The sequence below is a fragment of the Macaca mulatta genome, chromosome 3 (assembly GCF_049350105.2).
Source record: "Macaca mulatta isolate MMU2019108-1 chromosome 3, T2T-MMU8v2.0, whole genome shotgun sequence".
NCBI lineage: Eukaryota > Metazoa > Chordata > Mammalia > Primates > Cercopithecidae > Macaca > Macaca mulatta.
Window position 1 is genome coordinate 120,937,502 of NC_133408.1, and position 14,402 is coordinate 120,951,903.

The following is a 14,402-nucleotide window of genomic DNA, read 5'->3' on the forward strand; positions in this document are numbered from 1 at the left end:
TTGTCATTTGCAAGTTAAATTACATATAGAAATTTTTCTTTTTTTTGACACGGAGTCTTGCTCTGTCACCCAGGCTGGAGTGCAATGGCGCGATCTCAGCTCACTGCAACCTCTTCCTCCCAGGTTCAAGTGATTCTCCTGCCTCAGCCTCCCAAGTAGCTGGGACAACAGGTGCACATCACCACGCCCGGCTAATTTTTGTATTTTTAGTAGAGATTGGGTTTCGCCATGTTATCCAGGCTGGTCTCAAACTCCCAACCTCAGGTGATCCACCCACCTTGACCTCCCAAAGTGATGGGATTAAAGGCATGAGCCACCGTGCCTGGCCTACTTTTACTCTTTCCAAGTATTCAGACTAAATGATTTTTAAGAAAAATTTTAGGCTGGGCGCTGTGGCTCATGCCTATAATCCCAGCACTTTGGGAACTTGAGGCAGGCAGATCACTTGAGGTCGGGAGTTCGAGACCAGCCTCGCCAACATAGCGAAACCTGGTCTCTACTATAAATACAAAAATTAGCTGGGTGTGGTGGTATGCACCTGTAGTCCCAGCTACTTGGGAGGCTATGGCAGGAGAATCGCTTGAACCCGGGAGGCCGAGGTTGCAGTGAGCCAAGATCGCACTAGCCTGAGTGACAGAGTAAGACTCTGTCTCTTTAAAAAAAAAAAAAAAAAAAAAAAAAAAAAGGTAAAACAGTATATAGTCAAAGGTCTAAACTCTCTTTTATACCTAATTCATACTTTTAAAAACCTTGTGTGATTATCTGATTTTAGGTTGTGGCAAGTCTAAAATATTATGCATGTTAGTATACATTTTATATTATAACTGACTGCTTTATGAAAAAGTTTCAAGATGTGTTCTTTGTAAAATTTTGGAACTTCAAAAAATAGTTAAATAATTCCACTTGAAGTTACTTATTTTTAACCTGACTACTGGAAACTATTGCCAATTCAGGTCAAAGAGTTAAGAAGAAACTTTCAAAAAGTTCTCTTACTTTAACAGCACTTCCTACCCACTAAAAAGAAGCAGCATGCTACTTTATTTGCGACCATGAGGGGAGTCAGCCCAAAGACAAAATCACTTTTAGCTTATGAAAGTGGATTTTTAAGAACTATAATGTGAAAACTTCTAACGATTAATGATAAAATTAATAAAACACATTTAAAAAATTAAAACATTCATTCTGAATAACAAATTTAAATTGTCAGGGCAGAATGCAGTCATTTAATTTCAGGTAGAGGCTGAGATGTATTATAAGGTGTTTATTTTCATATCTCTCCTATAAATTTTGGATTTAAAGCTGGTATTTAGTGATATTTAAAGCTGGTATTTAGTAAAATTTAGTGACAATTTTAAAACGGGTGAACAAAAATCAGCAATTTATTTTTCAAACGATTACCTACAGCTTAACATAATATTCTAATTTCTTAAGAGTTTTTATTTTATAGAAATCATGTCATGGAACAGAATAGAGAACAATACAGTCACAAGTTGATTAACAATGAGAAATGCATTGTCAGGCAATTTCGTTGTTGTGTGAACATCACAGTGTACTTACACAAACCTAGATGGTATAGCCTACTACACACCTGGGCTACATGGGCCTACTGCTCCTAGGCTATAAAACAAACTTGTCTAACTCACAGTCCAGGACAGCTTTGAATGCGACCCAACACAAATTTGTAAACTTTCTTAAAACATTATGGGATTTTGGGGGGATTTTTAAAAAACTTTTTGATTTTTTAGCTCATCAGCTATCGTTAGTGTATTTTATGTGTGGCCCAAGACAATTCTTCCAATGTGGCCCAGGGAGGACAAGACTGGATGCCTCTGCTTTACAGCAAGTTACTGTACTGAATACTGTAGGCAACTGTAACACAATGGTAAGTATTTGAGTACCTAAACACAGAAAAGGTAAAGTTAAAATACAGTATTAAATCTTTTGGGGCCACCATCATATATGCAGTTGACTGTTAACAGAAACGTCATTATGCAGTGGATGACTGAATATGAATTCAAAGAGGTCACTGCTAGGAGGTGGAAATATTAATATATCCCGCATGTTAAGAACACGGTTACTGTATCATGTATTTTTTCTGCTTAGAGACCTTTTTATTGATAACTATGCTACAGTTGATTATTAGAATTATCAAATAAGCAATATGATGTCAGCATGGGTTTTGACTTACGAGTTTAACATATACATACATTTTTAATATATCTCTAAAAGCAAAGTAAAATATATTTATGCATGTTATGTAACACTAAAATAACAAAATTGTATTTCCTAAATTTGAGACTGTCCTATATATAAATAATAGAAAACATTTTATTGATGGCTGCAAGGAAAACAAGTTTATTTAAACATTAAAAATCAGGATTTTGGCCAGGCACGATTGCTCACGCCTGTAATCCCAGCACTCTGGGAGCCCGAGGCAGGCAGATCACTTGAGCTTAGGAGTTTGAGACCAGCCTGGCCAATGTGGCAAAACCCTGTGTCTACAAAAAATACAAAAATTAGCCAGGTGTAATGGCATGCACCTGTAATCCCAGCTACTCAGGAGGCTGAGGCACGATAATCACTTGAACTCAGGAGATGGAAGTTGCAGTGAGCTGAGATTGTGTCACTGCACTCCAGCCTGGGTGACAGAGACTCTGTCTCCAAAAAAAAAAAAGAAAAAAAATTAGGATTTAACATTTCTTTCAAATCAGCAATCAAACACTATGCTCTTTATAGCTACTGTTTCATTTTAATATCTATGTAATAACCAAGCAATACAATTATCCAGTTTATAAGAAATCCTAGCTATTTTGCCCCTGTAGTCATTTTGCATAGACAAATTCTCAGTTCTCTAGATTAGATTTTCTTTTTTTCTTTTTTTTTTTGTTTGTTTTTTACAAAAAAAGATAGACAGGGTCTCTATGTAGCCCAGACTGGTTTCAAACTCCTGAGCTCAAGCGATCCTCATATCTCAGCCTCCTGAGTAGCTGGAACTGTAGAGTTTACTCTTTAAGCATAAAAAATATTATTTTCATGATGGATGAAAAGCAGGCCAATATTTTTTATACAACTTTCTGCCATCTTAAAAGGAAGGAATTATACCTACTAATAACACTGTGAACTTGCTATACAGGTCTGTAGAAGAGATTCCCTCAGAGCATGCATTCTTCTTGTCCTGGTTGATTTCAACACTTAGCCCATTCAATAAACTAGCCTATCAGTTCCTCTGCTTCCTTATCTCCAGTGGTCTACACCTCTAAGACTTAAGCTACTCCTTTCACAGCCACACTCAAAACTGTCCTCCTCCAAAAGACCTACTTTCTGACCACAACCATGTAGCCTTCCAAAAATCTCACTTCCTTATATTCTTCACAACCTCACAGTATCTTCACCACCATTATTTTTACTTATCAGTCTTACCCTGTATTCATTTTCATCTCTATCCAAATAAGATCCTAAGGGTCAAGTGAATCACTCTCTTGCCAATATATTTAATTATCTCACCCTACTGTCCTTTATTCTACCTTCTGGTAAAACAATGTTACCCAGTAATCCTCCCATGTTTCTCAAGACAGCTCTCTCTCCTCTTCTCCATATCCTCTTCCTACAACCTCCCTGCTCCTTCTCAGCAGGAGCCATAAAATGGGAAATCCCTCAGCCTCTAGTTATTGAACCTTAAACATCTTGCATACGGCATCCTTTTCCCCTTTCCTCTGGCAAATGTGGAGGTGTGCACCCTTGTATCTAAAGAAACTGTGCTCTGGATCCCATTCCCTCCCATTTCTAGGAACTTTGCTTCATTCTCTTCTCTCTGCATCTTTAACCTCTTTCTATGGGCTTCCTCCAATTAGCATTTAAACATGCTTAAATTAATCCCATGTTGAAAACAAAAAGAAAGCAACACAAAGCTCCCGGCTCCAGATTTGTCTCCTCCTACTGAATATCTTTTTGTCCTCCTTTATATAGTCAAATTCCTTGAAAAAAAGTATTTATAATTGATGACTTCATTTCCTCAACCCACTCTGAATTTCTAATCTAACTGCAATCTGCTATCCACACCGCCCATGAAAGACCTTCTCCTAGTCCTAAATTCAGTGAGTCCTTTTTAGTTCTTATTTGGCTGGATCTGAAGCATGGAGCACTGGACAACTGACCTCTCTTCCCTCGTCCACATGAATATATATTAAGTTGGTGCAAAAGTGATTGTGGTTTTTGCCACATAGATCTTTCTCCTACAACTCTCAATGATCCTCCTCAGTCTCCTTAAGCCACCTCTTTCTTACTCCAAACAATTCCATCTACTCTACCAAATATAATTTATTTCTAACATATATTATATTCCTCCCCTGTGCTTTGATCTCATATCCTATTGCCCAATGGATATCTCTACCTAAGCATCTTGATTTCAACTTGCTCCAAAATAAAACAATACTCTTCCTGTGTGTTCCTAATTAACATACTTAAAATTAACTAGTTTCCCAAACTAAATATATGTGCGCTATCTTTGACTTTTCCATCTTCTCCACCCCTTTATCTAATTAATCATGAAATTTTGTCCTATTCTCTAATGTATCCACATTTCTCTAGCACCTCTGCTACTAACCTTCGTAAGGATACCATCACGTCTTGCCTCCTTGCAGCAGGCTTCTATCTGATATCCCTATCAATCTTGATCCTTTAAAAACACAAATCTGTCATAAATCCATCTGTTTCCCTGTCTTACAAGATGAATCTCCCTAAATTCTTAACATGATTTCAAAGTCCTTCTTGAGTTAGCCCATTGCTTACCTTTCTAGCCTCTATTCTTTCCTCACTTCCTCTCTCATGCTCTGTTCCAGCCATAATAATGTGCTATGCTTTCTACCCTCTGGGTCCACTGCACATGCTGCTCCCTGTCTGGACCTTGTCTTTGACTGTACCTCCTCTGAGAAACCTCTAATCCCTACAATCAGATTAGGAGTCCTTCCTGTAATTAACTGTTCTTCCCTGTGTTAGAACTGCCAGTTTACTTGTCTGTATTCTAAACTAGAATGTAAATTCCCCAAGAGCAGGGATGCTCATTCTCCATGAGGGAAGAGATTTATGTATCTTCTTGACAGTTATGTCTCTAGTTCCTAGGATAACTTCTGGCATACAGTAAGCATGTAATAAATACTTGCTGAATGAATGAGCTTACTTCATATTGTAGTTGTAAAAATTAAAGTAACATGGGGAAAGCAACTAATTCATAGCAAGCACTTATATATATACTATTTGTTACCAAAATCAAAATTTAGCTGTGTGCTCTAATAAACTTGTATATTAGGTTACTGTGGACAAGATGGCTCAATGTGTTGACTTACTATGTGTTGAAATTATTAGAGAGACAATTAGAGGAAAAGGTATGGTCAAATAGAAGACTGAAATCTAAGAGTGGCATATTTGACACTATTTCTTTACTTTTCACCTTTGGGTAGTAAAAACAAAAATATCTATACCAAAGAAAACAAAAAGCTGAAAACCTAGCAATGAGAGAATGATGAATGAGGAAATCTTTCCAACAGTAGTCTTTCTTTAGACTGGATAAAGACTATTTTGACACAGGGGTGGGATACTCAGTTTGTCTCTAGTGCACCAGAAATGTAAACATATTACATTTTCCCCTTTGGCTTTTCTTCAGAGGTTGGCTTTTCCTTAAAATATATCAAAATACAAAAAACACAATAACCAACCTCTAAATAATTGAGTGCAGTGTGGCCTAATCTACTGTAAAACTAACACACTATAAAATCTATAAACGTGGTGTTTAATTCTTTGTAGCAATAGGCAATGGCTCTAAAATCATGAACTATGGTACCAGGTTCATTTGCGGGGGTAAAACAGTATGTGTGCCCGTTTACCTACGTTAATAAAAACAGCAGCTTCTAACCAAACTTATTCATTTTACTATTTATAATAAAGGTTACTTTTCTGGGTGGAGGGCTAATACAAAAACAATAAAATCAATCTGATCAGTAAGTAGTTTACTGCATCTTTCAGTAAAGTGAACCAAAGTAATTTGAAAGACCTTAAAAAAAAGCACTACAATGTAACAGTTTAATTAAAACACTTAACCTACTCTAAAACATTTTATTATTTTGTATTTTGTTTGTATGGTATTGATACAAGTTCTGTAAAAAATAAAATTGGATTTACTACTTCTATTACTGCTCTTTGACTAAATAATGTTAACTAATTTTCTAACAGCTTGACTTGGGCCCAGATTTGACTTAGCAAAAGCTAGAGAACGAATCCTAGGTCACAGAGATACAGGTTGAGCGTCCCAAATCTGAAAACTGAAATCCAAAAGCCTTCAAAATCTGAAACTTTCTGAGTGCTGAGATGATATTCAAAGGAAATGCTCATCGGAGCATTTTGGATTTCAGAATAGGGATGGTCAATCTCTAAGTATACAATGCAAATATTTCGAAATCTGAAAATATCTGAAACACTTCTGGTCCCCAAGCCATTTTGGAAAAGGTATACTCAACCTGCAATTCTAATATAATCCATTATTCAATTCCAGTAAAAGAATAGGAACAACTGTTTAAAGCAGACAGAAAAAAAAAGAAAGTTTGGTTTTTGCCACTTTTACGTTATTCCTTAATAGTTTAACATACCAATTTCAATCCTACATTAACTCACACATTAATTAATTCATTCACTAATTCACCAAGGACTATTTCAGGTATAATTCCTTCAAGTTAGGCCATATTTCATATCATACTCCTTGCTGTTAGATGGCTCAATGAAAGTATCTGGGGAGCCAAATGAAAAGGGATCTCCTTCAATTAGTGATCTTTTAATTTAGCTTTTAAGAAGCAAAATGTTGTGATAAAACCTGAACTAACAATCAGTAACCTATAAATTGTTTAGCGTAAAACCTCTCAAAGTGGGTTTTCAAAAAAATAACATTGAATAAACATGTGAATAGATCTAAGAAAGTCAACATCACTTCAGAGAATTAAGACTCCCTGCAAAAAGGGTTTTGGATACAAATACAAGTATGCATTTAACTCAACAATACACTGAAATATCTAATCAGAAAACAACAAAATATTTATGTACATGATCCTGAAATACCTAATTTCTGCCAAATGATAGAGAGGCCAAAATAAAAGTACAAAAGTTATAAACATATTGGAGAAAATGAAATAGAATTTTCTTACCCAACGATGACTTTACAATTGATTTAATTCCTGCATAAACCAACGATCCCTTGTTGCCTGGAGATTTCTGATCCATATCTTCTGTGTATTGCTTCATAAGTATTTAAATGCATAGGAAATACTAGTGATGCATAACAAAATATTTCAAAGCTAAATTTACTTTTGATTTGGAGCCAATTTATAAGTATTAGTGTAAATGGTTCGACTCTATTGCAGAGATACACCGTTCTTCCTCCTACACAATCTACAAAGCAGTATTTCGAGTTCAAAAGTTTAGAACAATTTTACTTTATAATGTTAACATTATGTAACTTGAATTTGTATATAAAACATTCAGCATATTTATAGACTGACTTTTCAGCAAACTTCAAGAACATTTCTACTTGATTCATCTCACAAAATTCACAATGCAAAGGATATAGTGCAGAGTATACCAGAGTGACTTGAGCTGTGGATCTTCATTTCCAGCTAAAATGTGGTTCCTCCACACCTGCTCTGTATCAAGTCCATATCTCGATAAAGCCCGAAGGCGCATCTTCGTTGCTATATCTTTTTCTAAAGAATTATCATTTTCTTCTTCCGTACATTCATATAAATGACGACCACAAGCCCACATTAAAGATGTAATTGGGCTCCAGGCAAGAGATATCCTTTCAAAAACAGTGAAGTCAGACATTGTTCGGTTGGGAGTTACAACTATCATTCGATTTTGACTTGTTGGATGCCATGCAAAGGAAGCAATGTAATTGTCACAAGGCTGCACACTTCTTTCAATTATTGTGGGTTCAGTTTCATCCCCAATGGGAGTGGGTGTATGCTGCATATCATACAATCTAATAATATTACTATCCCTTGTTAAAGTGGCAAGTAGACCAGTCCTAGTGGGACACCATGCTACTTTTGTTAAGGGTTTTGGTTGCTCAGTCAGTGTCAAAACTGGCTTCTCAAATTTTCTAAGATCCCATATTGCAACCTGACCTTCATAGAAGGAAGCAACACGATCGTGGAAATATGGGTCTACCGTCACACCCTGAACAGCTTTTGTATTTACAAACATCTTTTGGCTTGTATTCCGAAGATCAAATATAGCTAGGTTACGATGCATACCAGCAAGGAGAAGTTTCTGGTCTCGTGGAAGCCAACAAAGAGAGAGACAAGCGTCATTCTGTCCTAACTCATAAAGTGGTTTTGTTACTAATAATGTTGTTTCAGTTTCACCTGCTGAAAGTTTCACTTTTTCCATAGGAACTATATCAGGAGTATATTTGCTGCAGATATCCCATATTAGCACTGAAAAGTCAGCTCTGTGCTTATCTAAACCAGCAGCTAGCCAGTTACTATCCAGTGGATTCCAGGCAAGGGTATTACATTGTCGTGCATGTTTTGGAACAAACTCTTTTCCTATCAAATCTTTGAACTTTGAGTTATGATCTTGACCAAGACTTGTAAGTACAACTCGACCATTTGCTTGTCCAACTGCCAGCAGACATTCAGGATCATAATTGAGATACCAGGCAACACATTTCATATAGGGTGTATCTGAATTTATTGACAGTAATGTAGCTGCAGAGTCTTCAGATAAACGTAAAGATCCAGCTTTGAGTTCTGAATTCACAGTAGATTCCACATGATAAAGACTTAGTTCTGAGTCACACACAACAAATCTATCAACCTGGTGTGGTGCCCACAAAATATCAGGTTTGGTACCGCTCATGTTTACTGATGTGCTCAAAGGGTCCACTCAGGTCCATTCACTGAAAATGTTTAAAAACAAAAAGTTTTAAAATATCAACAAAATATAATTCTCACGTTGAATAAACTATTCAGAAAGTCAGACAATTCTCTATTCAAGAACCCTCTTTTTCAATATATTTGTATTTCTATCTGCTAGGAATTCAAGAAAATATTTATTGGAAAAAAAGGAGAAATAACAACCACTTCCAATAAAATGAGCTGGTAGGAATCTGAGAATCCCATCCTGGCTATATTTCCCAAGATCAATTATCTTAATTGCACTGTTACTAGTACCTTCAGCTTAACTTCAGGGTTATAACGACTTCAGTGTGGTAAGCAAATTAATAAGTATTATCCCTTTGAAGGGGGGAAAACTTAAAAGCATTATGAATCACATTCCCAAGCAATAGTTTAAAGCAGTACTGCCCAATAAAATCTTCTGCAATGACAGAAATGTTCCATGTTCATGCTGTCCAATATGGTAGCCACTAGCCACATGTAGCTACTGGGCACTAGAAACGTGACTAGTTCAAATTTTAAACCTTAATTTTAACAAATTTTAATATAAATAACCATCTGTGGCTATCATAACAAACAATGGAGATTTAAAGTACAATGCCATACTAAGACAGAGGTTTCTTCAACTTTCAGTAATAAGCATCAGCCTTGTATGGCAGAATAAACACTGGAATGTACTGAACAAACCTGAGTTCCAGTCCTGGCTCTGCCATATATTAGTTATATGCCTCAGAAAAGTCATTGTGTGTGGGGAACCCCTTTGTTTTCTCATCTACACAATGCAGGAGTTGGTTTAGATTAGTATTTCCCGAACTCCAGTCATGTAACACCTGTGCCATTAATATTTTTCTTTAAACTGACTCATTTTTAAAATCTGAAAATTGATTTTAATCTCTTCATAAGGTCCATGAATCATGGTATGCTATGTTAAATATATTTTTTAACCTACACTGAAATATATAACTATTAAAAATGCTTGATTGTGTTTTATCTACAAAGCATCCTGTTTATGACCAGTGGTACGCACATACCACACTCTTGAGAAAGTGAATTAAGTGATCATTAGAGGCTCTTTCAGTTTTCGGTTCTACAAACTTTGAATAAGTGTTAAAGTAGAATTTTTGCAAAAAAATAAATATTCTAGCAGTAGAAGCACACAAACTAAATATAGCTATAGTTTAAAATGGTGTTTCAATAATTAAGGTTGTCTAAAAAAATTTAAATGCCTGTTTCTGAGGTTGGCAAAAGGTAATAGTTTAGATTCAAAATGAATAAACATACTTAAAATCTTCATTGCAATTGGTATCTGTACAACTATGTTGTCAGTTCACATAGGGTAAAGCTATGGTTCACTTACCTCTCTATCCTTAGTGCCATATATACAGCCTGGCAGAGACTCCTAATAAAGATATACTAAATAGTTCAACTCAAACATAATTTTCAGTTTCAGTTAGGAATTATCAGTCTTGCAAAAGTTTCAGTTAGGAATTACCAGTCTAAAATAGACTCATATTATTTAGACCACAAGTCCCCAATTCCCAGGGCCGCAGACCAGTTCTGGTTCCTGGCCTGTTAGGAACCAGGCCATATAGCAGGAGGTGAGCAGCAGGCAAGGGAGCAAAGCTTCATCTGTTACTTAGAGCCACTCATCTCACACACTGCCGCCTGAGCTCCACCTCCTGTCAGATCAATAGCAGTATCAGTTTCTCACAGCAGTGCAAACCCTACTGTGAACTGCACATGACAGGGATCTAGGTTGTGCATTCCTTGTGAGAATCTAATGTCTGATGATCTGTCACTGTCTCCTATCACACCCATATGGGACCATCTAGTTGCAGGAAAACAAGCTCAGGGCTCCCACTGATTCTACATTATGGTGAGTTGTATAATTATTTCATTATATAGTGCAATGTAAATAAAGTGCACAATAAATGTAATGCGCTTGAATCATCCTGAAACCACCCCATCCCTCGTCTGTGAGAAAACTGTCTTCCATGAAACCGGTCCCTGGTGCCAAAAAGGTTGGGGACTGCTGATTAAGGAATTCTTATACTGATTTTATTTCCTTCTTTAGCATTTCTCAAGCCCAAGATCAATCATTTCAATTATATTCTTACTAGCACCCTCAATGTCTTCATTTACTTGTCACTTTGGGTTTGCCGTTTGCCAGTCATTTACCCAATTATTTATCATCTTGTCTCCTCATTCAGGCTTCCAAGTGCTACCACACTGAGGATAGTCTCAAGCCTCTGAAAACTGATTTCAGTAAATTAAGGTATACAACATATCTGGTGTGCGGTGCTGGCAGTTTTTCTTTTATTCATCTTTCCCCTGGGCCCTTCGGAAATATTGCTTTATAGAATATCAGAGTAAAAATCTTTCTACAACACAACTTTGACCAGGCTATCCTTCCTTGCTTAAAACCCTCTAATGGTCTCCAGCTGCTCTTATTATAGCATTCCAAATCTTCAACCTAACCTACAAAACCCTAAATGCTTTTGGTCTCTGCCTACTGCATCGGCCTTGTGGCACAACATTCTTGCTGTCCTTTTACACTGTCCTTTTCAATTCCTAGAGTATACCCTCCTCCCCCATCACCATACCTTTGCAAATGATGTTTCCTCTGGTTAAAGCATAGTTCTCTGCCTTCTGGGTCAAGTTAATACCTGCTCAACCTTGACATCAACCACCCTCCATCCCCTCCCTAGTCGAGGTCAGGTTACTCAGACATACACTGTCATTAAACAGTATTCTTTCCCTTTAATCATCCATTTCTGTCTCTTCTACTGGATTATACACTCCATGAGAGCAGGTGAAGTATTTTTTTGTGTTCCACTGTACCTCTAGTCCCCAGTACAGTGCTAGACACTCAGTAGGAAGTTTAATAAACATTTGTTAAATAAATGCATGTGTTGAATGATCCCTCTGACACTTCTCACAACTGGTATCTCCAAGTTTTACCTATTTCCTCATGCTTCCACTTCTACCCTTCATAGGAGAGGCTGGCTCCAGCCAATATTTAAGTGTCTGCTATCATACTTCATTTATTCTGTAAGATTGGGCACCTTCTATGTTCTAGGCGCTGTCATAAAGCTGGGAACACAGCAGCAAACATGAGCAGATGAAGTCTCTGGTCTAAAAAAAAACCTGCACTATAGTGATAAAATTAAGCCCAACCTTAAAGAGGTTAAAAAATTTAAGAATGAGGAGGAAAAGGGGCACCTCATGTGATAGGCAGCAGCTATGACAGCAAAGAAAAGGAACAGATACTGCCAAGTAAGGTTTCACACTCATACCACCACAAAGGAAACCTCTTAATTGACATCATGAGATCTGCCCCATTTTCCCATCTCATTGAAAAATCAATGTTTAAATAAACACACTCTTCAGGCCTTCATTCCACAACCCTACTCTTTATACCAATGGTCTATGGTAAGCAATTTTGATGCCACATAGAAAAATCCATCTTACAAAACACAAAATACGAGTTGTAGCGTAAATTTTAGAACTTTGATTCACATGACTCTCAACGGAGAATATCAGCATTTCTTCCATTGTCATGCACCTAAAATATTTATACTGCCATCCACTAAATCTGATGACAGTAATTCATACAGAATCAAAACTTGAGAGAAAAAGACTAATTCTTCTCACTTTACGTAACAGTAAAGTGAAGACCAGATGTTTGGGTGCTTGTCCAGGGTCTCTCAACTTCCATCCTAGATTACTGCAAAGAGAAAGGATCAGCTACACAATACGCAAGGCGTGGTGCAAAATAAAAATGCAGGGCCCCTTATTTAAAAAGTCAAGACAGTGATAGCAGACTAGCCATTAAAATAAGTGCTAGCCATTATAAATGCTGGACTATGCGCTACTGCACAGGTTGCACATTATAAGAGTAACCCTGTATAGAGAGGTGCATCTATGTCCACCCTTTTAAGAAGTGTACTTTTTTCACCATCTAATACACAGGATAAACAGTTCCTTGATCATGAACATACATCACCAAGAATCTGGTGTAAAGAAAACAATATAGAGTCAGAAATCCTACAGCCACTCCCCAGTTCAAATCCTAACAAATCTTGTAATACTCCAAAACCATAAACCGAGATAAAATCTATCCCATTTCCATCTCACAAAGTTGTGACATCAACTGAAATGAACTCTTCACATCACATAGATGTTAGTATCACTACCATTCCCGTAATCAGCCCTGAAAGTTAATGTTTTTTCCAAATGTTGGAGACATTAAAAAATTAGGTGCAGAAGGGGTGCGGTTTGCAATAAGTATAGCTTGTATTTATATCCTCACCTTTCAAGTTTAACAAGTCTCACTTCCCATCAGTGACTTATCAGCAAAGGAAAGCCATGCTCATTCTGTGTTTATTCATCAGAATATCTGTAACAGCACTGTCCAAAAGAAATACAGTGTGAGCCATATGATTTAAAAATTTCCAGTAGTCACATCTAAAAAGTAAAAATAGGTGGAATTAAATTTAAAAACATATTTTATTTAACCAACATATCAACGGCATTATCCTTTCAATATGTAATCAATGCAAAAATTATTAGTGAGGATTTTGACATTTTTTCTGGCACCAACTCTGGGAAATCCGATGTGTATTTTACACTTACAGCACATCTCAATACCATGTGGCTACTGGACAGTGAAGTCCAACACATTACAATACTACTAAGTGTACAAAGTATCCAATCACATGCTTTTTGATGCTGTCTTTTACTTTTCTTACCATGGCAAATTACGAGAGCGGTTTCAAGAAATTTCCACCATCAGCATCTTCCAGGAGATGCACTGCACATACCCAAATTTCCCTTAAAATATACAAAAGGCCTGCAAAAGCAGTCATTTGCTAACCAATTCAGCAAAGTCCACATGTGTGAGGTTTCATTCATCCTCTTAAGGAATTTTCACTACTCGTATGTGAAGAGAACAGAGCTCACCGGGAGATAGGCCGTTTAAGAAGTACAGTATTTAAGAGGGTACAATGGCAACAGGGCACGTTGCTATTCCAGGTAAAGCAGGAGTCTGAATCCGACTCTCCCGCTTCAAGCACCTGGCTGAGCCTCCCGGGAAAGGCGGGGACGCCGCTCCCCACAAGCCTGCCGCGGTGAAGGCTGTAGCGTGGCCTCTGCGCCCCGAGGAGGTCCCCGCAGGTCCCGCGGCCGCCCGCAGCCCCCGGTGGCTCCCGCGGAGGCCCGACCGGCTGGCCGCCCGGCGCGATTACCCCACAGCGCGGAACGCGCTCCCCGCCCAGACGCCCGAGCCTTTCAACTAGGCTATCTCGGGCCCCTAGCTGCGGCCGCTGCGCTCCCGAGACCCGAGACGCGGGCCGGGTCGAACTCACTGACCTGAGGTGGCAGCGCGGCCGCCGCACAGCCGCTTCCGGCCGGGACACCGCCCCTCCTGCCGCAGGCGCCCGGACGCGGGCAAGATGGCGGCCG

At 37.9% G+C, this 14,402-nt stretch overlaps 1 protein-coding gene across 13 annotated transcripts in view; it reads right to left on the bottom strand.

Annotated features, from left to right (window-relative positions):
- MIOS (meiosis regulator for oocyte development) overlaps positions 1-14,401 on the bottom strand; it is a 36,861-nt gene extending 22,460 nt beyond the window's left edge. For 2 of the 13 annotated variants that reach the window (XM_028844812.2, XM_077994686.1), the window contains exons 1-4: positions 14,310-14,401; positions 13,252-13,349; positions 7,608-8,941; positions 7,188-7,286 (exon numbers count right to left, since the gene is read on the bottom strand). In XM_028844812.2, coding sequence (XP_028700645.1) covers positions 7,188-7,286; positions 7,608-8,901 — 1,393 coding nt within the window. In that variant the 5' untranslated portion in view covers positions 8,902-8,941; positions 13,252-13,349; positions 14,310-14,401. 13 annotated transcript variants of the gene reach the window in all.
- Between the last annotated feature and the right edge of the window lies 1 nt (position 14,402).